The sequence below is a fragment of the Anastrepha ludens genome, chromosome 2 (assembly GCF_028408465.1).
Source record: "Anastrepha ludens isolate Willacy chromosome 2, idAnaLude1.1, whole genome shotgun sequence".
NCBI classification, from domain to species: domain Eukaryota; kingdom Metazoa; phylum Arthropoda; class Insecta; order Diptera; family Tephritidae; genus Anastrepha; species Anastrepha ludens.
This window is the reverse complement of record NC_071498.1, coordinates 3,560,918-3,584,656: the sequence shown is the minus strand read 5'-3', so window position 1 is coordinate 3,584,656 and position 23,739 is coordinate 3,560,918. Positions and strand designations below refer to the sequence as shown.

Here is a 23,739-nt window from a genome sequence, read left to right as displayed (position 1 = left end):
TATGTCAAACATATGCATTTTAGGTGTTACTTACAACACCTTCCGTTTCCCGCATGCAGCCAGAGCCAAAGTACAGAACCGTATCAAAGTCTTCAAATCGCTATATAGCAGAACTTTCTGTGACAACAAGGAAACAATGTTGGCATCAAACAGGAGAATTTCCCTCTCCGTTCGACGGTGACTCCAACAGTTGGTTCTGTATAACCAGATTTTTTTTGCTGTTATAACAACAACAACGTTTCGTCTCCCGGTTATAAACTGCGCAGTGTTAACTTTGGTCGCCAGAAATTTATAAGATTTAGGAGACGAGAATGCTCACTGTACGCCAAGTCAATGAAAAGACTCATACAAGATTCTGCGGAAGATTTTTTAATCTTCGCACGTTGGTGGCGGGTATCGTAGACGATGGAACAATGAGCGATGGAAGGCCTCCTCATATCAAACGGAAAAAGGCTTGACTTCGCCGGTTATCACGAGCAAGTAACGACTGGTGCACTTCAAGAAGAAAAAGAAGGAGGCACGAGTTCAGACCTGTGTAAAGAAGCATTCACAAACTCTCATCCCGTGAATGCCGACTCAATTTGAGATTTCAAGCCGCCTTTAACAAATCGCACTCTTGTACATTTAGTAGAATTAGATCCTTTCTTTCCAGAATTGACCTCGGCATACCAAACTTATTCTTATCTAATTATCTCTACAAATTCCTATTTACTTCTACTCATGTAATACCCCTTTTCCGGTTCGACGACAGCCTACGTTACCGGAAACGACCCAGATTTACCTATATCTGCCACTTTAGCAGCAATCCCGAAAAACGTAGAGGAAGAAATTTGTGAAATCACAACAACAAAAGCCCTTTATCTTTGAATCGAGGCAGTCGTAAAACCACTTTTCCTGGGCTTGCCGTTAGATGACTAAGATGACAAAAGTATTTTTTTAACTATGATTTAAATGAACCTGTACTCGTCTGTTCCGTTATTACGGCACCTTCTTTCTATTTGAGTTCATATAGTCCGATGAACAGTGAATTTCGTCTAGGAACTGTACTTGTCTGTACCGTTACTACGGTAGCTCATAATTTTTATTTTTAGTGTTATATTTTGAATTGAGTTGAATTATTAAATATTTTCTTTTTTATTATTTTTTAACAGGTAGGTTTATGCGACCTTCTTAGCGAGAAGCCATTTTGCGACTTTGCAAATAGAATTTTTCAATGCTGGTGACAAAATTTAATACATATATTCAATTGTTTAGGCAACTACCAAAGCCGTCATCGAAAAACTGAAAGGATCGTCACCTTTAGCCCCTTATCAGGACTTTTTTTTTTGTAAAACCGTTAAGCTTGACTTTTATAACTACTGTGATGTTAATACCTATATCGAATAAGTGAATTAGATTCTATTTATTTTAAAACTCCGATGATTATTAATCTTATTTTATAATCTGTCGATAAGTATGCAAATATTTCAATGCATTATCAAAAAGGAATTACTATTTATGGTAAAGCAAATATTTACAATTGCATCACGCCATCCGGAATGTATACCCGGTTATTCTTTCGCTAATTATTGTGTGCTGAAAAGACAACACTATCGTTCAATTTCGGGACTATCAATATTAGTGAATTGACAGCAAAAGCAATCCAAACAATTTTCGTTTGACAACGTCAATGCGTCGAGTAAAAAAACGACGACAACGTCAACGTCAACGAATGCGAATGTCAAATTTGTTGAGGAACAGCGGTCGCAGCCACATCAGCAACTACTAAATAGCGTTGGGGTGAATCCATCACAAAAATATTTGTACGGTGCAACTGCAGGCAATTGTTTAGTGGTATCACAATGGCGATAAAACCAGGCATGGGACGCAAATCGAGTAGTAAAAATCCACCGATTTTTAGTCATGAATTTGTTATTCAAAATCATGCGGACATCATATCCTGCGTGGCAATGGTATTCGTTGTTGCCCTAATGGATGAATCGACATCACCGTTTGCCAGTGCCTTTATCTCACTGCATCACAATGTCACTGGAGAGGAGCCCAGCCGAGAAAATCCACAGGGTAAGCCATTTAGCTACGTGGCAGGCATCAAGGATTACTGTGCAATCTTCTTTTATACGCTAACTTGTATTATTATGCACGCCATCATACAAGAGTATGTATTAGACAAAGTATCGAAAAAGCTGCATCTTTCCAAATTCAAGTTATCACTGTTCAACGAATCTGGCCAGTTAATTGTTTTCTATGTGTTCTCGTTTTTCATGGGCGCCAATGTGATATTGCGAGAGGGCTACTTTAGCAAGTTCTCGCTGTTGTGGGAACAATTCCCTAATCATCCCATGTCATTCCTACATAAGCTGTTTTTCATCATTCAAATGGCTTACTACTTGCATATGCTTCCTGAGCTTTACTTCCAGAAGGTGAAGAAGGAGGATCAACAGAGTAAAATTGTGCATTCCATTTGCGGCTTCTCCATCATATGTTTGACATACACATTGAGCTTCCAACGTATAGCGTTAGTGTTGCTGACACTGCACTATCTTGGAGAAATAGTGTCGCACATATTTCAATTTATTGGTGTCCTAGATCGTGATGAAAAACTCGCCAGTGTCCGCTTCGTCAATAATGTGACTTTTGTGTTCGTTCGCTTTGCAACAATGGTGATTGGTGTGTTAACGTTATACTATGGAGTGGCTGCAGAAAATGCGTTGCGCGCATATACGGTGCTCGTTGGCCTAATGGTGCTACAGGGCTATCTAATATATTCCTTCATTACTGAAGAGCTGCGCGCGACACGCGAAGCTAAACGTGAAGCGAAACAACAACAGCAACAGCAGGTGAAGAAATCGAAGGCGGCGAAGGAGAAGGCGAAAAAAAAGAAGGAAAGTGATCTGCCCGAAGCTGATCAGAGTCCCAGTCCCGTCAAGTCGAAGACTAAGTAAGCATTCCATGGCGAATGTCAAACCAACTACGTCCACCAACAGCAACAATATAAACAATAACTTTATTAGCGACTATGTGAATGAGCATCTTTCTATAATTGCCAGCTCATTTATATACTTGGTCAATTAAAATTTCGAAGTTTTCGTGTTGAAGCACCCTTGGTGCTGCATTTTAGGTTTCCCGCACACCACAGCCACACACAAAAACACACATCTACATAAGCACAAACCTGATAAAAAATTGTATGCATTGTTATTGAGTTGGCAGTGGGAAGGGAAAGCTACGATGGCATTTGCATACATACAAACATTTCGTCACAACTCAAACCTAGATTGTGTGCTAACAATAAACACAACAACAATCTAAACAAAAAAATTTAAAGCTTATCTGCCGCTGCCGCTACTGCTGCTGTTGCTGCATCTAAGGCATATTTTTTTAATATAATTAAAAATTAGTTATTTTCACTTTATTTTTGTACTGTTTATAAGAACTTTTTTCTACAAATTCGTTTCTATAGTAAACAAAATAATAACAAAACATAAAAAAATGTAAAAAAAAATTATCGTTACTAGTGCAATGTAGCCACTGCTGCTCCTTTTCGACTAACCATTTGAATTTAAGATTTGTTTAAATTTACACAGATATTTTTCTAATAAAAGATATGAAATCTACTTAGAATTAATAAATGAAAATTAATTATTTAAATATAAAAAATATCAAAAGTAAAAAAATACAAAAATTAAAACTTCAAGATACACTCCGCTAAAAATTATATACATATATGTACGTCTGAGACTGAGACAAGCTCAACTTGCGAATTCCACTAAGATTGCGATAAAAACACTGAACCATGACAAAGGTAATAGCATAAGTACGATTTATAAAAACAAAATCTTAATTAAAATGTTAGTATCAAAAAAAATTATAAAATAAAAAACATAAATAGAAAAGCAACAAAAAATATTCTGAAAACTTTTGAAACAGGTATGCATGAACACTTAGTGTAAGAACTGCGAGAGAAGAATAATGAAATAGTTTTTAAGAGATTGTAAGCTTGCTTCAATATTTTTGTATGAATTATGCGCAAAACAAAAAAAAATCGTAAAACCAATACCAAGTGAAAACTGAATGAAATAATATTCCATATTTGAGAGTTGTTTTTTCTCAATTTTTGATTAATTTCTATATGAATTTAACAATAACACACAGCTAATGAAAATACATCGTGCAAACCTAGGGGTGTACATTGTAAAGCTACCAAGTTCAATAAAATTTACTTTGAAAAATGAAGAGAATCAAAATATATGTAAATGCTTTTTCTTTGTTGATTATGTATATATTAAGCTGGTTCTGACATAATCCTAGAACAGCAGGTATGAGGAACAAGAGTTCTACGTAACCGGAACGACCCGAACCGTTCCCACGACAGTCGGTTCTACGTAACCGGAACGACCCGAATTTATATCCGGCCAAGGACTGTCACTTCAGCAGCATTCATCGTATATGCACGGGGAATGTTTATGCTGCTATAACAACAACAACAACAACAACAAGATTTTAGCATGACAGTCGGTTCTATGTTACCGGATCGACCCGGATTTATATCCGGCCAAGGACTGTCACTCCAGGAGCATTTCCCGTCCATGTATGGCGAATGTTTATGCTGCTACAACAACAACAAGCCATTTAAAGAACCATTAGACAGTTCTAAAAGAACTAAAAAATCGTTTTTGTTGATTTTAATTTCCATTTTATAGTCTGTGCACCTTTTTTAAACAATAATTCTATTATGACGTATTTTATGTGTGTGCAGTGGCCGTCGTAGCCGAATGGCTGGCGCGTGACTATTATTCCGAAGTGCACAGGTTCGAAACACTGGAAAGCATGAATTGATAGAAAAAGAATCATGGAAAAATTGGTTTCCTATAGCGGTCGCTCCTCGGCAGAATGTGGCTAACCTCTGGGTATATTTCTGCGCTGAAAAAACTCCTCATAAAAACACATTCCATATTCAGAGGTGGCGTAAAGGTTCTTTTTTCGTTTTGTGTTGCTAATTAAGTTAGGGTTATATTGTATTTATTTCCTATAAATAATAATGATAATATTTTCCTTTTTTTTTTGATATGAATGTACTTTCAATTTTAAAAGTTTTAAGAACGTATACCGTTTTTCCGTTCCGCGTTCTCAAATAAATTCCTCATCATCGCTGCCAACCTAAACACAAATTCCAGAGAACGTTAATGTATATTTAACGTTCTCTGCGTCTGGCAATACCATGAACGCGTTTTAGAGCGCAGATAAAAGTTAATATTTTTCGTGTTGCAAAATATAAAAAAATGTAATTTTCCTATTCGAACGCGCAATTAAAGTTAAAAAGTACTTTTGTCAATTGCTTATGTGCAACAAGTGCAAACAAATTAAACAGATGCTGTGATAAAACTATTTTACAGTGCTTATATGAAGGGCAAAAAAGTTCAGCGCAAAACCATAGCAGCAAATTAAGCGTAGTGACGTCTGGTGCTTTCGGACACAAGAAAATGTTTAATTATCGTGTTTCTCTACCGCAGCATTTATTATCACCATTATCGCCATTTCATAAACAACAACGTATTGCATAGTCCACAGCCAGTGAGGCAGGATACCATTGTGTGTATTGGAACTTCAAAAAACAAGCCGAAGGCGAAGGGGTAATCTAAAAAGCGTTACGCAGTGGTCGTCAAACCGCAGCAGCCGCAGTACACCTTCCGCAAGGGTGTACCTGTGTGTGTATGCGTTTTTGTGTGCTTGTGCGGTGTAGATTAGCGGGTGGAAGTGGAGGTCGGTTGTTTGTCTTATCAGCGCTCCAAAGTGAGCCCTGACGGCAGTGGGCTGCTTATTATGCCCGCAATAGCGCAGTCAACGTACGAGTCTGTCGTTGGTGAATAGTGCCGGCCGTCGAAGGTCAGACGATATGATATTTATTTGTTTTTGTAGTTTAGACTAAGTTAAGTAGAATCGTTATATTGCGCACATTCGTATCAACGAAAGTTAACACGGCGCCGTACGCAGCGACATTTTTTGTCGCGCGGCCTTACGCCAAAAGCTGGATATCGCAACAGCAGCCGCGACATATTTGTGAACAACACAACGAGCCCTTTACATGGACATGACCGACAAGAATGCTGGTGACAATGGAACGCAATGGTCAGAAACATTGGAGTCACAAAAAGCTGCTCTTGCCGCACAACAAGAAAAGCAACTTAACTCCTGCATACAGCAACTGCACCAGCATCAGCAACGACTATACGACCCAGCAGCGTTAATGCCAGCCCATAGCAGCATTTTTGGAGCAGGTGTTGGTGCCACACTCGGGCATCCAGCACATCCAGACGGTATAGCAACTTACGCAAGTGCGCGCTTTCATCCACCACCAATACCAACTCAACAGTCAACAATAGATGCAACAAACGTATCACATACTATCGCGCACCAGCATTCCCAACATCAACCGCCGCACCTACAGCATCAACCATCACCAACGCATGCACCACCTACAGTGCTAACAGCGCCAGCAGCCGCTTCGCCTAATGTACCTGTACAAAGTGGCTTTGTGCCGCCACCATTACTGCCAGGTTCAGCTGGTGCTGTGACCGCTGCCGCTACGTCAGTTTTAACGCCAAATCCATTCGCAGTCACACAACAGTTGGATCATCTTACCTCACATTGGAATTTACAACAGCAATTAGAGTTGAATAAAATCATTAATGCGATGAACACACAGGTTAGCGCAGTTTGTACAGCAGGCGTAGGAGGCAATAATGCAGGCAACTTAGCAAGTCAGCAGCAAGCAACACGGCACATTACAACCGATGTGCCAATGACTAATGTTGGTGCTAGCAGCAGCAGCAGTGGCGATGGAACTGGCGCTATGTCTGGTGCTATTAGTAGCACAATTGCTGAGAATGTTTTAAACGCGATAAGCGCGACCCCAAATAGCAGTGTTAGTTCCAGTGTACCCGCCGTGCATGGACGTTTGACGGGTATTGGTGTAAGGATACCAGATGATGAACGATTACAACATATACAGGAGGTAGTTGAGACGGGTCTTAGGTAAGTAACGTGTGATTTTAGTTCAAGATATAAATTAATATATGCTTCTCTATTAACTTTTCTGAAGCGAGTTAGCGAAGCAGCAAATACAGCAAATCGCCGATCGCATCGCAACACTGAAGCCGGTGGAAAAGTTGTTGCTTTATTTGCGTTTGCCCGGAGAGACACCCGAAACAGGTATTAAAAAATGTTGAATGATGAATTCAGGACAACTTAGATTCAGTTTTATACGTATTGTTACAACACCAACGTTGGTAATAAGAGTTGAGCTTCCAGTAATTCATGTAGAACACCTTGACGATCTGCCTAGACTTTCCGCTATGAGAATCTTCGTATTAGAAATATATATTTAGATATTTGACAACTAGTGAAATACCATAAGTGCACAGAATAGGAAAAAGTCGTATGTGCAGCAAATTGAATTGCCGAAATGTGAATCGCTTAGCATTGATTGGGCTGTAGTCTGGATAATGAAGAAAATTAAGACAATTTTTGTGGTCTTTGTATGCTTTTAGATCCGCTGCGCCATCCGCAAAACCCATTGGGCACACGTTCTGAAATAAATCACACCATCAATTGGGTACGCTCACATCTGGAACATGATCCCAAAGTGTCTATACCAAAACAGGACGTGTATAATGATTATATGTAAGTAATACATTTATTTTTATTCGGCAACTTAATAGGCAGATATAAATATTTCTTACTGCAGCGCATATTGCGATCGGCTCGACATCAAACCGCTTTCCACAGCAGATTTCGGCAAAGTAATGAAACAGGTGTTCCCCGGCATACGACCACGTCGATTGGGCACGCGCGGCCATTCACGTTATTGCTACGCAGCTATGCGTAAAACTACAAAATTGGATGCACCGCAACTGCCACTACTTGACACTGTTGCCGCCAATGAGTCGTCAATTATTAGTAGTACAAGTAGCGCTGACCTGCAGAATGACTCGGGTGAGGGCATTGCTGGTAAAGAAACCTGGGAAATAATACGTAGCTGGGCAGAAAATGTGTTGCATGTGAAGGTTGATAGCGCGCAGGAGCTTGCGTCATGCATCAAAAACACTGTTAGCGGAGGCAATGAATTAACAGCAACGAATGCGCGGACGGCCGGTGGTGCTGTGCATAAAAAATACACACCGCGTGAACCGAAAGAGAAACGTTTGATGGCGGTAACTTTTTGTGCATTTAAGTCTAATTAAAATTTACCAATTTTTTTTTTAGGACATGGGTCCGCTGAAGAAACGGCGCAAGAGAAAACGCAAAGGCTCCTCATCGTCAGAGTCCACTTGTAGTCAACCACAAGCACAGACGCAGCAACATTCTACCACGTCGGCGGTCGATGAGCAAGCAGTCGATGTAAAACCAGCTATAAAAGCTGAGCTGGTACAAATCAAACAAGAAATACTAGAGTCGCCCACAATGCAGCGGATACAACATTTACCAGCTGCTGCGCCGCAGCTACCACAAATGGCCACAGTCACAGACAACTTTTTGCAACAACAGCAACAGCAGCAAATGTTGCCTATGAATTTGGTAACTGAGCAGCGAACTGTGTTGGCACGCGCACCACCTTCCGCCAGTGCCTTTGGAGTCGTCCAGGCACAACCTCAAACGTCACAACAACGGCAACCAGTACGCACTGCCTTAGTTGGCTTACCCTCTAGTACAACAGCCGTCAAGAATCTAACTCCGAAAATCATTGAACTGGGTGCATCCTCATCAGCTGCAGGGCCAGCTAACGCTGTACATGAGCCAACCACAGTTATCAAAGAAGAAGAATTTTTAGATGAGTATAATCCGAATATATTTTGCAAGAAAGTACGCAAAGCACAACAAACAAAGGGATTTTGGGCCAATTCGCCCACCTCGGTTTCGAGCAATGTGGTCGTGCCTACTATTACTACAACAGCACCGGCTAGTGAAGTAGTGGCTTTGTCTACATCATTGGCGGCTGTTGCAACTTCAGTTATTGCAACGTCTGCCATGTCTTCCAGCCATTCTTCGGCATGTAATCAAGATGCAGGGCTTACGCCAACCGATTTGATGGGTCCGCCCGCACAAATTGGCAGCAACCCATCCGTCAGTCCCTCAAACTCAATATTAGGCGCGGACAGTAGTGGGACCACACCTCAACCCCCAACTGCTGCATCGCCTAAGGTCTTGTCACGGAATATGCTACAGATGCGCGCTAAGCGTCAGCAAATAATCGCTGCTCTAACAGCCGAAGCGGCTGCAAATGCGAGTAACAACCTACCCGACGGCGATGCGAGTGATCTACCAGCAAATTTGGGATTGCCGCGTGAACGTGTCATAAGCATATGTAACATGGACAAACACGAATTGGACGATTACTTCGTAGCTGATGAAGTGGAGGAAGAACCGGAGGATCAAGAAACCGAACTGCTTCAATATTTTCAGACGAGAGACGCTGAGGAAAAATTGAATTCCTTAGATGCTATAAAATCCAGTAGGCATCCAACAGCCTTGACGCAGGCAGCGATTACAACAATGCCAGCAACAACAATGTCGACAGTAGTGGTGTCAACGGCGCTTGCAAAAACGCCGACGTTGGTGACGAAATCAACGCCTCAAATAGCCAAAGACGTTGGCAGGCAGCAAAGTGCACAAATAGTTGCCACAGATGGCTACAGTTATGCATCACAATTGTCAAATGGTGGTTTCACTGCCTCTGCCAGGAACAAAAAACACATGGCATTAGGCACGACAGCGACAAAAGCGGCAAACCCCACGACAACAATGGCTGTTGGATCAGCCTCAGCGTCTCTCACCTTTATGTCACAGAAGCATCAACAACAACAACACCATCAACAGCAAATGCATTCACAGACCAGAAAAGGAGCTACGCAGCAAACTCTTGCAACAAGCCACATTAACAACAACAAACGCAAAATTAGTTTAAGTGGGCCAACACTAAATGCCGCCGAAGTAATGGCGACGCGTAAGAATTGCATTTTCTTTCCCATATCACCTAACAGCAATACGGGAAGTGGTGGCAGTAATGGCACAAAAAATATTGGCAACAACACAAACAACAAATTTAAAGGTAGCAATGCATCGTTAAATACCGCAAACATGTCCAACTCCAATAACGGTAATGGTGGTGGTGGCTCATTCTTTGTCAGTCCTGGGCAAAGTGCGCATCGGGTACGTCCCAAGCCAACGTTCGCGCTGGGTAAGCAGCTGTCCTTGGATCATGATTCCAGCGATCCGATGATCGGTGCCAGCCGCCGACGCCGAAGCTATGCCAATCTTGTCATATCCGGCGGCAGTAATTCGCTCATACCGCTATCCTCGGCCTCTGCACCGCCGAGTCCGTCTGTTTTACAACAACAACAGCAGTTCTATGGCGCTGGTTTCTTTAACGATACTATGACTCAGCAGCAATGCAGCAACAATTCTGCAGGTGGTGCGGCCTATAATCAGCTTAATAGTAACACTACTGTAAACGCGGCCGATATATTGGCGGCTGACCAAAACTCGCTGGATTTGGATATGTTTAGCGCTTCTGCGGGTAGAGCTATGGAATATGATGACTTGGCACTGGATGAACTTACAACGCCACTTAATGAAATGCAACGTTCGCAATCGGTACCGCTTTCACAGCTGCAGCGCATACATTCACCAGCGTTTAATCGTAGCTTTATAAATGCGCCTTATTCTGCATGCACGTCCGTTGCGCAAACGCCAGTGCCACACGAATTTGCCGACTCATCAACGCTTTTCTCCGAGAACAGCTGTAGCGAGACCAGTGGCGGCGCTAGCGGGGGCATGAATGGCAGGCATAGTGCGCAAGTGGTAGCTGCCAAATTACTGGACGACGAGGCCGCCCTATTAGCGACTGATACAGCCGCAATGCTTGATAACTTAGACGTAGCTGAAATGTTTCCCGCAGATTTTTTGCGCATGAAATTTCCAAATAATGTACAGAGTAACGCAGCAACAACCACTTGTTCCTCAGCGGGCTCCTCGTCAGGGTACAGCAGCAGCGCTTGCACGACCTTTGGCAGTGCTGCGCTAATATCAGGTACCGGCGTCAATAGCTTACTCGGCAGCACCGGCAACACAATGTCCCGTTCGGTACCATCCACGCCTCTGCCGCATCAACAACAGAGCCCATTTGCATCGTACTTTTATGGCGGACGCCGACGTCTCGAAGAGGAGGTGCATCTCTCTCCATCGCTCACAACACCTGGCAAAACTGTGGGCGGCACGTTCACTACTACTGTTTTCAAATATGGCAACAATGGCGGTGGTTCAGTAGAAGGTAGCGGGGGCAGCGTCAACAACAACTACGACATGTCACGCTCCATGCCAACGACGCCCACAGCAACACCACGTTTTCGCTATAGTCCAACAGAGTTTACACGCGAATTTCTTAGTAATGGCAATACCAATACCATCGACAGCCTCATAAGCGGCAGCGCAAACGCCGGCAGTCTTACCGATGCTGGGGCGCCCAGCGAGGGCCTAAGTGCCGCCCTCACAGGGCTCACCGGCAACAACGATGCTCTTATTGATGACAGTTGTGGTCTATCCACGGATGCATTCGTCAACCACACTGTTGCCGACGCTGAATCAATGATGGCTGAATCTATCGAGCTGCTGGGAAATTTGTAGAATTTGCATGAAGGGGAAGTGGAGTTGATTAATAGCAACGGCAACAACAGCAGGAACAGAAACAGTAACAATACACAACCCGTAAAGTCAGAAACGTCTGATGCGCCACGATCAGTGGTTATGCAACGGTTGGCCGCTGATGAAGAGGATGTGCAAGAAGTGGTGCCTGCGAGTATTGTTGTTGGACTGTTGTTGGAGCAGGTCGGTAAGCTTTAAACAGTTTATTGCCTTCGTAGTTCTTATATCTTACCACACACACATATATTTGCCAAAAGCCTTGTAAAGGAAGAATAGAGGGTAATTATTGGATTGAAGGGGAAAGAGGTTGCAAGTGTATAGCTGACCTTATGCAAAATCCTGAGTTTGTACAATAGGAGGTGGAGGAGCTAATTGACTATTGGATAATATTTTATGCTTTAAATTCATAACAACATTAATTATTTTGGCAGTAGCCAGAGAAAAGACGACTGTCGGTCAAAATAGCCGAAGGGATTCAAACGTTAAAGAAGCAAAGGAAATTATAAGCTGAGTTAGAAGTGTAGCTTACTGAAACAATGAAATAAGAGTTTTTGAAAAGCTTAAATGTCTTGCGAAATGCGTAATAAGACGCTTTGATCGCTCATCAACAATAGAAGGACGGCCACGCTTTCCTTGTTTTAAGTAATCTGTGGGATGTTTAAGAATCTTTACCAAAGTAGTTTCACTTATTTCAGCAATTTCCCTATTTTTTACCTTCCTCACGCAAGTGGACAACTATTTTTACCATGGATTCTGAAAAGAACCTTCCGAAGTGCGTTTTTGCTTATATAACACGTGAAATAATATCAAAGTCTTCAACGTTTAACTGAACGTGACGAAATTTTTAATACTTGGCTTTAAGGCTTGATCCACTATTTATTTCGCACGGAAAAAACGCGTGTCCTAAAACGGTCCCGAGAAAAAAGTAAACAAAACTAAAAATTATCATTCCCTGCAAAATTGCATTACCAGAGCTTAAATCAGATTTGTTCGGCGTAACGTATGTGTTGGCCTAACATATTTCAGTTGTATGGTTTTTAAACTATTTGTGTCATTATTAATTTCGCTGAAGTAGAAAAGCGAAATTATAATAATAGTTGCTTTACTTTTGATTACCAGCAGGTCATGCGTAGCGTACCGACGCATTCGAGTAGTGAAGCCAGTCTGAGAGCCAGAGTTATATAAAAAGCGTTCATAACATGTAAGAGCTTTCATTATGAGTAGTGCTTTCACTTCTTTGGAAGTAGTTTGAATTTAAAAAAGCTCATGTTCAAGAAGTTTCTGAAGCTTTTATAATAGCTTTCACAAAGTGTATGAAGTTAGTAAAGATTTTAAAGTAGTATAAAGTCAGTTGCAACCTTGGAGGCAGTAATCTAAAGCTTAAATATATTGAACTGGAAAACCAAAAAAAAGTGGGGATTTTCCTCTTGCTGGGATGCTGTATAAAGGTCTCTTTTACACTTACAAGGCATTTTGACAGTACAGTTTTACTTTGGCAAATGTGTTTAGGACTCGAGAGCCAACAAAGCTTTCTCTTCAACCGTCACCGCGCCCAAAAGTGAAAATTGCCCCTTTTTTTATAACTTTAATTTTCTAATTTCTGCTATTTACATTAGGAATACCAAATACATTTTTCTTTTTTTTCTTTAATTAACCATTTAATTTTACAACACTCCAAGCATCAATGTAAACTGATTATTAGGTATTATTTTTATTTGTTATCTCCATTCAAAACTCGCTGTTTTTTGAGAAATAAATTGATTGTAAAATGTTGGAGCATGTATTTTTATACATGTATGTATATTTATTTATATATGTATGTGTAATGTATTGATTATATTTAATATGTAATTACACACTAAAAAGCTGTACATACATACGTCTACATTTATACATGTATGTATGTATGTCTGCGTTGTAGTATATGTACCTATGAAAAGTACATTTCATATAGGGAATTTTTATACAGCGCGAAATTATAATAATCCAAAATAAATTTGTAAAACGTTTTTCAACCTATAATTTCAATTTGTAGACCCATTTTCAGTTGAAGAATGTATAGCATTCGCGTTAAAGCAAAGCAAAAAAATAATAATATTGTTGGTGAACGATTACAGAGTTGCATTTTTATCGAAATTAAAAAGAAAACCTGTTTTAATTTGCTTAAAGCGGAGAAATATTAACAAAAACAAATTATCGAACTTATTGAGGGTTTCATTTGAGCGATTGCCTTATACCGTACTCGTATCGCCGGAAAATTAAGAAAATAAAATAAAATCGGTACTATCTTTTTATTAAGAAAACATTTTAAAACACTTTGCGAATTCTATACCTACATACGTACATATATTGCTAGCAGTTAAATTTCTTAACATTAATTGAAAGTTCGATAGTTCGGAGTAATTTTGAAAGCTCCAAGCTTCCGTAGTCACCGAAGGAATCGAAAAGAAATACAAACATAAATTAAATAAAAATAAATTAACAAAAACTAAAGAAAATAAATTGTTTGTATATTTGTAATATATTGGTAATGAAATTTTAGACCGCCCCATATGATCAAAATTTTTTAAATACTACATATAATGCAAAAAAAATGTGAGCTTTTATTGTAAAATTGATACTTAATTTTTATTTCAATTTTTCAATATCAACTTTTAATAATGTAAATAGTATCTATAAGCAAATTTTGTTAGTATGTATGTATGCACATTTTATATGCGTACAAAAAAAATATTTTGTAAAAATTTCATAAGCGCCTTGCGTGTAACATAACGACATTTTGTGTAGGTATGTTTCACCGATTATGTTTATCATAATTACTTTGTCCTTATTAAATAGCTACTTAGCATTTCTGTTACAAAAAACACAAAAATTTAAACAAAATTATAAAACACATCTTTCAAGTGCACCCTGAATTTTTATTGTACTTCGTTATGAAAAGTTATTGCGCCCTACAATTAAATTTATAAAAATTAATGATTTGCTTATTTAAAAAAAAAAATTATAAAAAATTATAAAATTTTGTTTTTAAATAAATTTTTTAGTTATTTTATTTTAATAAGCTTTCTAATTTGTTTAAAATAAATTGTTCAATAATTTTTAAACTTAAATCCCGAAATTCAATGTATGTATGTGTTATTAGGGTAAGCAGTGTTGAAAGTCAACCTCCACTTTGAACAACTAACGTGTTTTAAACTAGCAAAGTTTTGTTTATTTTCTCGAAATTTATCTGAAACCACATCGCTCATGTATGAGGCCAGTGAGTATACAAGAATGCCTGCTACGATCTGATCTTTGCTAATGCCATTTTTGTTTTTAAACAATACTATAGTCTCCTCAACCTGATATGTTAGAATCGCTTTGATGACTGCCTCTTTGGTATCATCGTTCACAGTTGACTGTTTAGTAGGCAACATAGAGAAAATAAATCCACCTCGGATATAACTTTCGAAGTCATCATATTCTTATGAAATCATGTATTTGATTGTTACAGGTCGGTTAATATTTGGGAATTTCTTTAGAACTGCGAAACCAACTTCTGGGAAACTATTGAGAATTCGGAATGGAAGAGTAATAGTTTCTCTGTTGGATTGTGTTGCGATGACATTTTTTGTGATGCGATATAATTTAACTAACTCAGAAATATACCGCTGAGTTTTTTGTTTTACCTTGCCCGTTTTAGATATTATTGATGAACCTCGTGAAAGCATCAATACTATGAGAAATGATATCTGTTTCTTACAAGCTTCAGCATCGGGCTGAAGTTTGGACATAAGCTTTCCTATGAACACTTGATCGAAATCTTGATAGGAGACTGCATTTATCATGCTTTGCATTACGCCATCGATTGATAGATATGTTATCATCATTGAAATAAAGTCGTCAGTTTCAGGTGATTCTGCTTCCAATACTTGAATATCAAAAGTAGAAGGTCTAGTTGTCATAGCAGATGAGATCTCCTCACCCAGATTAAAACCATTTCCTCCTTGTTCCATTTTTGTAAACTTTGACTACTTGACTCAGAAATGGATGCTGTGGAACTCACTAAAATTTGTGATGTGGATGGACAAACACAAGGGTCAATATCACACTGACAACATACACTTGTTTGCTCAGGAGTTTTCTTCAAATTCTTCTTCTTCCTCGGGATCAAATGAGCCTTCTGCTTTAGCACTCTGAATTCTGACAGATGAGTTTTTATACCAGCTGCAGATGTCTTATTTCCAGGATGTACCTTATCAAAGAAAGCTTTTTTCTTCTTTTCGTTGTCTGGTAAACTTAAGTATGTTATTCTTTGCGTTCTGTTATTCTTTAACGTTATTTAGAAGGTTTTTGTGTCTGTAGTTTTGCTTAGTTACATAAAAATTGTGCCTTTAAAAAGCTTTTACAAAGTTGAAGCACTTAAAGTATGCGTATAAAAAATGTTTGACAATTTGAAGCTTCGGCTATTAAAAAAACTTATTTCTCCGTGATTACCGTTTTTTGTGTGTTCTCTCCAGCTTCAAACTCTCCATTACACTGCTAAGTCATCAGGCAAGCCAATTAATTGTAAATAAGCCTAATAAGCCTAAGAAAATTACAATATATTTCTTTTTTTATATTTATGATGTTTTTGGGGAAAATGGCTAGAAACTTTCGATCCCATTCTGCTGGTTTCAAATTACTATTTTCGTGCATAAAATCATACAATAAAAGACTACCAAAAAATCTGTACTTCACAGCTCCAAAAGTTTAGTGTAGTCTGAGCGCTTTGCGAAAAGCTTAAAGTTCTCCAATCCTTTCTTCCTTGATTATGTTTTTTTTCTCAAGAAACGGAGTATACTTGAGCATTTATTGCATACTTTTAAGAAAAATATTTGATTGTTAAATTAGAAAGTGATTAAATTTAAATTAAAATTTAAAATTTAATTATTTAATTTTGTGAATGTATCGCTAAAAGCATCGGTTTAACTTTCAAATATGAGTAAATAAAAGCGTTCACATTGACAAATTCGTATGATGCGTCTTCAAAAGCTCAGCGTAATTTAAGCGCTTTTTGGTGCTCTGTAACTTTAAAATGTTTTTAATTCGTTTATAAAAAAGTTTCCAAAGGTCAGAATTTCACTGTTGCAATACTTGAATTTTGTGTAAAACACTTGCAAATTAATAAAAAAAAATCGGTTGCTACGGTTTGAAAATCCAAACCTCTTTATTTCAAAGTTTCTTTTTAACGCTCTGGTCACTCGACACGAACGGGCTACACTTTTTAATTTAATTTAATTTATCCATAAGTTCTTAAATTTTATAACATATCTGCAGGTCTTTGAAAAAACAAAACAACTTATTTTGCTTTAGCAACTTCGAGGCTGTTGTGTTGCATTTATTCCATCAATCATGACTGCACTGTCTCTCCATCTAAGAAATTCAATTCGATTCAAAATTTGAATATCAAAACGAGCGAAAGTCGATCGAACAGTTCGAATTTTGCTTAAAATGCAAGAATGCATGATTTACAATATTGCGCAAATTGAAATGAAATTTTCATAGTGTGCGGTCATTTTAGAGAAGGTGTGCGAGAGCAACGAGTCCGCTCCAAAAAACAGTCTATGAAAAGTTAGGTTAGGTTTTCGTAAAGCTCGAAGAGAGTGAAAATGAAATGAGAAAAGTGTTAAGCTGCAATTAGTGGTGCCCTACCTTAGCTATAATCGTAACTATAGCCATCAACTGTTCCGATCAAACATATAGGCATCACTGTAAACGATAATAGGTGCCGGACCATAGCGCCATAACCATAATTCTATTGAATTTGGGTTTTTCGTCGTAACCGTAAGCAGCTGCGATATACTTTACAATTGTTTTGATGTTTGCGTTAAAAATTTGAATATAAGAAATAAACGACGAAAAATCAATAGACTTAATGGAAAATTATCCGTGTTTTTATGACAAAATGCAAAGGTTGTCATTACTTCTACTTCAATATCAGCTGTATATGGTTACGGTTGACTAATCACCAAGTGCTGCTGCGGCTATAGTTATGGTTACGGCTATGGCGTAATGGCTACGGCAACACTAATTGCAGCTTTAGTCCTAAAGAAAAAATGGGGAGAGCAGTTATTTGTAAACACAACCAATTCAATGTGAATGTATTGTAAACTAATCCTGTAAAGTTCCCAGATGACTGATATACCGATAACAGTACCACGATATGCGCAACCTTCTTTATACTCTTAACCGATATATTCAGTAGAAAGCACTAACTTGATTTATGTTGTTTTATCAAAAATAGACAGATATGCGTCTTTTACTTCTATGTACATATGTATTACAATAGTTATTAGGCAATTTGTTGGTCTTTAGTTTACAGCGCTTTAATATGTTTAAATATGTGTAAATATTTGCTTTTAGTGTTAATAGTTTATGAAATTTCCTATTTAATAATTTTTATTTAGGATTAAGGGAAGAGACTTTTTGTGTTTATGTTTTTTTTTCTTTTTTTGCCTTCTTTTGCTTCTTTTCTCTATGTAGGCCACCTATGAATACAAAATATATACATAAATGTAAGCTTTAGGTTATTATGGTAAAACCCACACCCTCTTGCGAACTGTTTACGCAAACAAAAACTTTGTTTTTTAACTATTATGTAACAGAAAAAAATAATAATGTTAAATAAAATGTAATTATTGAGTGAATACTTATTTCAGTCAATTATTTGTTGTTATTTGTAAAAAAAAATGAAAAACTGGGCTTAATTTCCTGTTATAAAATGTGTTCTTTGTATTAAATACAAGCACACAAACACACATATGTATGTTAAGTGGTATTCTTATTGTGAAAAATGTTTAAATCAAATATTTATGCTAAACCAAGCTTTTCCCCCAACATTTCCTTAAACATGCGCGTTAATTTATGTATAAAATATTTAATTCTCCGAAGCAGCACTAAACTTAAATAATGATTTGTTTAATTATTGTAACAACAACAAACACAACCAATGAGTAAAATATTCTTAAAATGGAAGGAAATAAATAAAAAAAATATGTATGTGAAAAGAAGTTATGTGTTTGTACCTCAGGCTTATTTGAGAAGAGAATAAATTGAAAAAAAAAGAAAATAAAACGCAAAACGAAAAGCAAAATGAATTATATTAAATTACTATTCTTGTAACCATATACATGCATATACCGTTATATAAAACTAAGTATACATTGCTTATACAAAAAGAAATATTGAATGAAAAAATAAAAAAATTAAAAAATTTATACATGCATACATATATTTACCATATACAAAAACAAACAACAAACAAAATCTACGAACAAATTACAAACCGAAATGCGCAATCGTCAAATTCGCCGTCGCATCGGCGATGTAATCGCATAGCTAACAAATTTCTCAACACAACAAAAACACAAAAAACGAAGAATGAAAAGAGATGTATTGAAGTAACTTGTGGCAAACACAGAGTTACAACACGCAAATGAATGGATTTTTAATAATAAAATAAAACTCAGCAGGTTAAATATGCGCCAAAATGAAAAATTTTGAAAATCTCGAAAATTAAGAAAAAAAAAAAAACAATTTGAACAATAAAACTTACCAGCAGCTAAGAAAATAGCAAACAGTTTTAAATATAAACCAGCAAAGAACAAATCACAACAATAACAGTAGCAAGCATGCACTGCACTCTTACATACATACATACATATATACGTATATGGACATTCAGAAGCCGCCTGATAGGGTTTTACCCTACAGGTTTTACACGAAGCCCACAAAACTATAAACAAATAATGAAAAAAAGAAAAAAGCCAAAATTCAGTATGCAGTAAATGTGTTGGCTGCAATTTTGTTTTTGTTTACCTTAACTCAACAATATCAATATAGGCAACTAGACATATACATACAATAGTACATAGCTTATATACCGCAATCGCAGGCGTAGAAGCGTTAATTAAGTTACAATTAATAGCAAACACAAAAGAATCAATACCCAAACCCCTCAAATAAGTTAATAAGAATGCATCTTGATTTACCAATAAAGGGAATACAAGCAAATTATATGCACGTAAGCAGTGAAGAAATGTAATGAGTGTAATAGTATGTAAAACCACACGACGTGCATACAAATTTAGTACGCGTCTCCATACACATACACACATATTATATACAAGTACATAGTGCGTAACTAAATATATATATACACATAAATAGAACTTCTTTTTGATAAAAACAAAAAAACGTGAATGAAGTAATACCTATTCTTAAGCCCAAAGGAAATAAAAAATTAATAAAATTAAAAAACAAAAACGTTTCATATTTCATTATTGTTATACGCATTATTGTTGTACTTCTTCTAATATATCGGTTTTGTTTTCTTAGCTGCATAAGAGCTATCGACTTCGATAGCTATGATGCTAAGAACTATGCCAGCTGAGAATGGCAAACTGCGTTGAGATTGCAGTAATAGCCCAGATAGACGGCGGTGTTATTCGGGATTAACGGCTTAATTCAGAATTATCTCAGGAAAGAATGCAGCTAATGGGTATTGACGACCAGAGCCAATTCGCATAATTTAAGCGGATTAGTGGAATTTTCAATGGCAACATTGCCGGAAAATATCGGCGTGAATAAAAATAATGAGTCTTTTAAAGAGAAGAACAAGAAAGACTGGATGCAATGCTACTTGGCACTAACTCATTCGAAATTACATTGTTTTTATTGTATATTTCGAAGCAGCTTGAAAACTTGCAGTTTAAGATTTTTTTTAACGTAAATAATTATTTCTTAGTATCAGAGCAGCTAATGCCCATATTTGCTATCCAATAAGCAAATCAGCTGTTCACTAATGCGCGTAACAACTCATTTTACAGATCCATAAGTAAAAAGACTTATCTGGTTGTCAAAAAATGCCCACAGTTGATGAAAAACAATTAAATTTCATATGAAATCGTATCAAAAAGTTTAAAAAATGGCGTAAAAATTCAGATATTTCTCAATAAAAAACATTATACAATAGTTAAAATATATTAAAAATATTTGTTATTATAAATTTTCCAAGTCAAAGAGATTATTTTGTGTATTCCTTTTTTTTTTTTTGATATTCTATTGTTTCTAATTTACCATGAAAATTCTAATTTGGCACACCCTTGACTCTAAAAATTGGAAGAAGAGTGTTTTTACTTGTATTTTTGTGCAATTTTAATAAGAATTAAGTGCGCCAGTAATCCCGATTAACGCCGCCGTCTGTCTAGGTTATAAGGCTTGGCAAGTCATCGTCATGAATCGTTTAACGCCAGAACAACGCTTCCAAAGTTCATAGCGCACTGGCGACATCATCGGTCCTTATTTCTTTCAAAATGGCGGGCTAATCAGCTAAACATCAACGACATTCGGCTCAAACAAGACGGCGCTACTTGTCATACAACGCGCTGAACAATCGGTTTATTACAATATTTAGGATTTTCTTTCAGTAGTAGTTTAGTAGTTCAATTTTGAGTAGTTAGTTATTAATAGGTTTTGGAAGGGAAGTCAAATGCGTATTTTTAAACGTTAAAGTATAGTAGTGTAGTGTTGAGAGAAAGATTCCTCGGAAGATTTTTGGACCATTACACGTTGGTGACGGCGAATATCATAGCCGATGGAACAATGAGCTGTATGCCATCGTATAGACATTGCGCAGCGAATAAAGATCCAGCGGCTTCGTTGGCTGAGTCATCTCGTCCGAATGGATACAAACGCACCGGCTCTGAAAGTATTCGGTGCGGTACCAGCTGGTGGTAGGAGAGGAACGCCACCTTCCTTTCTTAAGTCATGGAAATATGATAGTAATTGTATCCATCCAGTCCATCCAGATTGAACACTAAATACTATTTTTTGCATTCACCATGATCGTTATTTGCAACAGAATTCCAAGCCGTGTGGTCTCTTGCAAAATCGAGGCAATCTTCTTTGCGAAATATATTCAATTCAGATGTAGCGATTTTAGAAGAGTGGATTTGCCGGCTGCAATATTTGCGGAGGAATTGATGTAATCCTAAGGATTGGCGGGCTTCCTCCGGTGTTAAAACCATCGCAGTTCTGCCTTTGTAGTTTTTACCATAGGAGCCAACTTGTTTCACGTAAATATCCCCAACAGTTGGACTTCCGCCAACCTTCGATGTAGTTTCGATGCGGAGGGCGCGCGTTAATAAATAAATGGTACATTAAGCCAGAGTTTCAGTCCACTATTTTATTTAATTCAATTAATAGTCTAAAAATACAGTATTTCTTACAGACTATGAAAACAGATTAATGCTAAATTAATTAATCAAAGTAAACTAAACTTATAATTAACCAGCTTCAATTGTAATGAGTAAAAGAAAAAGATAAAATTTCTTATAACTTACAAAGAGGATTAATTCATTTTAGTAAGTCAAGAAATACAGAGTTTCTTACTAACTACATAGAACTAAGAGTATTTATATAGAAGTAGTTGACAAAATTAAAGCTTATTAAACTAAATTAACAGAATATATTAGATAATTATTTAGAATTCTTACAAAGGAAGAAATTTTTTAATTGGGTATTAAATACCTGTTTCGCTCTGGAAAAGTCTAGGTCCAAAAGGGAGGCGAGATAGTTAATGTCAGACAGCGTTCTAACAAGAGGTGCTTTGGAACTATATAATGTCCTCCTAACGCCAACATGAAAAATTTTGACACGACGAAAGTTCCTGCAAGGAACATTAAACTGTATTCTTTCAAGAAGAATCGGGCAGTCAATTAGTCCATTAACAATATCGAAAATAAAAGAAACTGCCTGAAACGTACCTCTGTCACTTAATGGACAGAGACTAATCAAACGACAGCGTGAGACGTATGATGGTTTGGGGTCTGAGAAATTTAGTGAATGTAGCGTGAAACGCACAAAAATTTTTTGAACCCTCTCCACTCGATTTATATGAACTGCATGATAAGGCCTCCAAATAAAAGAGGCATAATCTAATTTGGACCGCACAAACGCGGAGTATAAAATCTTAAGAGTATATGGATCAGTGAAATGCGATGAGTGCCGTCTAACAAAAGCGAGCATAGCAAGAGAATTGGAAACGGCATAATTTAGGTGCGTGATAAAATTAAGCTTTGAATCAAAGAAAACCCCTAAATCTTTTATCACATCAGACGAGCCAAGATATGTATAATTGATATGATAAGAGGTGTTGAGGGGGTTTTGAAGCTTAGAAAAAGTGATTTTATGACATTTTTCAATATTAAGAAATAGTCGATTTATAAGGCACCAGGAAAATAAATTATTCAACTCGAACTGAAGGGCGGCTGAATCACTAGAATTTCTTATTTCAGCGTATACTTTTAGATCATCAGCATAGAGAAGAAAATTAGCGAAGGAAAAACACGAACATATATCATTAATAAACAAAACAAATAACAAAGGTCCTAAAATACTACCCTGAGGTACACCAGAGGTGGCAGTGTAGTGTTTCGAAGAAACACCATCGATAACTACAGTGCAGCACCTCTTTATTAAATAGGACCGAATCCAATCAAGGAAAGTAGAATGAAAACCGAGACAAGCCAATTTAGTTACTAAAATCGTATGGGAGATTTTATCAAAGGCTTTAGAAAAATCCGTGTATATCGCGTCAATTTGGAAACCATTCTGGAAGCCAGCGTGGCAATCATCAGAAAAAACGGATAAGTTAGTTAAGGTAGATCTAGCAGCTACAAAACCATGCTGACGTGGACTAATTAGACGTTTAACACTAAAATATAACTTGTCTTTAACAACGCATTCAAAGAGTTTAGATACAGCAGATAATTTGGAAATTGGTCTGTAATTTACAATATCACTTTTATTACCGCTTTTGAAAATAGGAGTGACTGAAGTCAGCTTCCAATCGTCGATAAATATTCCTTCGGCCAAGGATTTGTTAAAAATTAGTTTAAGAGGTTGAACCAAAGAGCGACAATTTTTAAACAAAGTTGCAGAAAGCCCGTCAACATCCGAATGGGCCGAGTTTTTAATCTTTAACAATCCCTCAATGACATCATCATCTGATAGAACAAG

At 37.4% G+C, this 23,739-nt stretch overlaps 2 protein-coding genes across 2 annotated transcripts; both read left to right on the top strand.

Annotated features, from left to right (window-relative positions):
- The first annotated feature begins 1,703 nt into the window (after positions 1-1,703).
- Positions 1,704-4,248, top strand: LOC128862051 (translocating chain-associated membrane protein 1-like 1). Its single transcript, XM_054100456.1, has one exon. The coding sequence runs from the start codon at positions 1,842-1,844 to the stop codon at positions 2,940-2,942; it is 1,101 nt and encodes a 366-aa protein (XP_053956431.1). The 5' UTR covers positions 1,704-1,841; the 3' UTR covers positions 2,943-4,248.
- Positions 4,249-5,201: 953 nt separating this feature from the next.
- Positions 5,202-14,241, top strand: LOC128862042 (uncharacterized). The gene is made up of 5 exons (XM_054100449.1): positions 5,202-7,032; positions 7,100-7,209; positions 7,548-7,680; positions 7,745-8,210; positions 8,263-14,241. Exons 1-5 carry the CDS (start codon positions 6,083-6,085, stop codon positions 11,677-11,679), a joined length of 5,076 nt encoding a protein of 1,691 aa, XP_053956424.1. The 5' UTR covers positions 5,202-6,082; the 3' UTR covers positions 11,680-14,241.
- The last annotated feature ends 9,498 nt before the right edge of the window (positions 14,242-23,739 follow it).

Bases quoted from the DNA above. Each gene is read 5' to 3' on its own strand.
- LOC128862051 (XM_054100456.1), top strand. From the start codon at position 1,842: ATGGCGATAAAACCAGGCATGGGACGCAAATCGAGTAGTAAAAATCCA.
- LOC128862042 (XM_054100449.1), top strand. From the start codon at position 6,083: ATGGACATGACCGACAAGAATGCTGGTGACAATGGAACGCAATGGTCA. The intron at 7,210-7,547 runs GTATTAAAAAAT...GTATGCTTTTAG, and splicing joins CGGAGAGACACCCGAAACAG to ATCCGCTGCGCCATCCGCAA. The intron at 7,681-7,744 runs GTAAGTAATACA...TTCTTACTGCAG, and splicing joins GACGTGTATAATGATTATAT to CGCATATTGCGATCGGCTCG.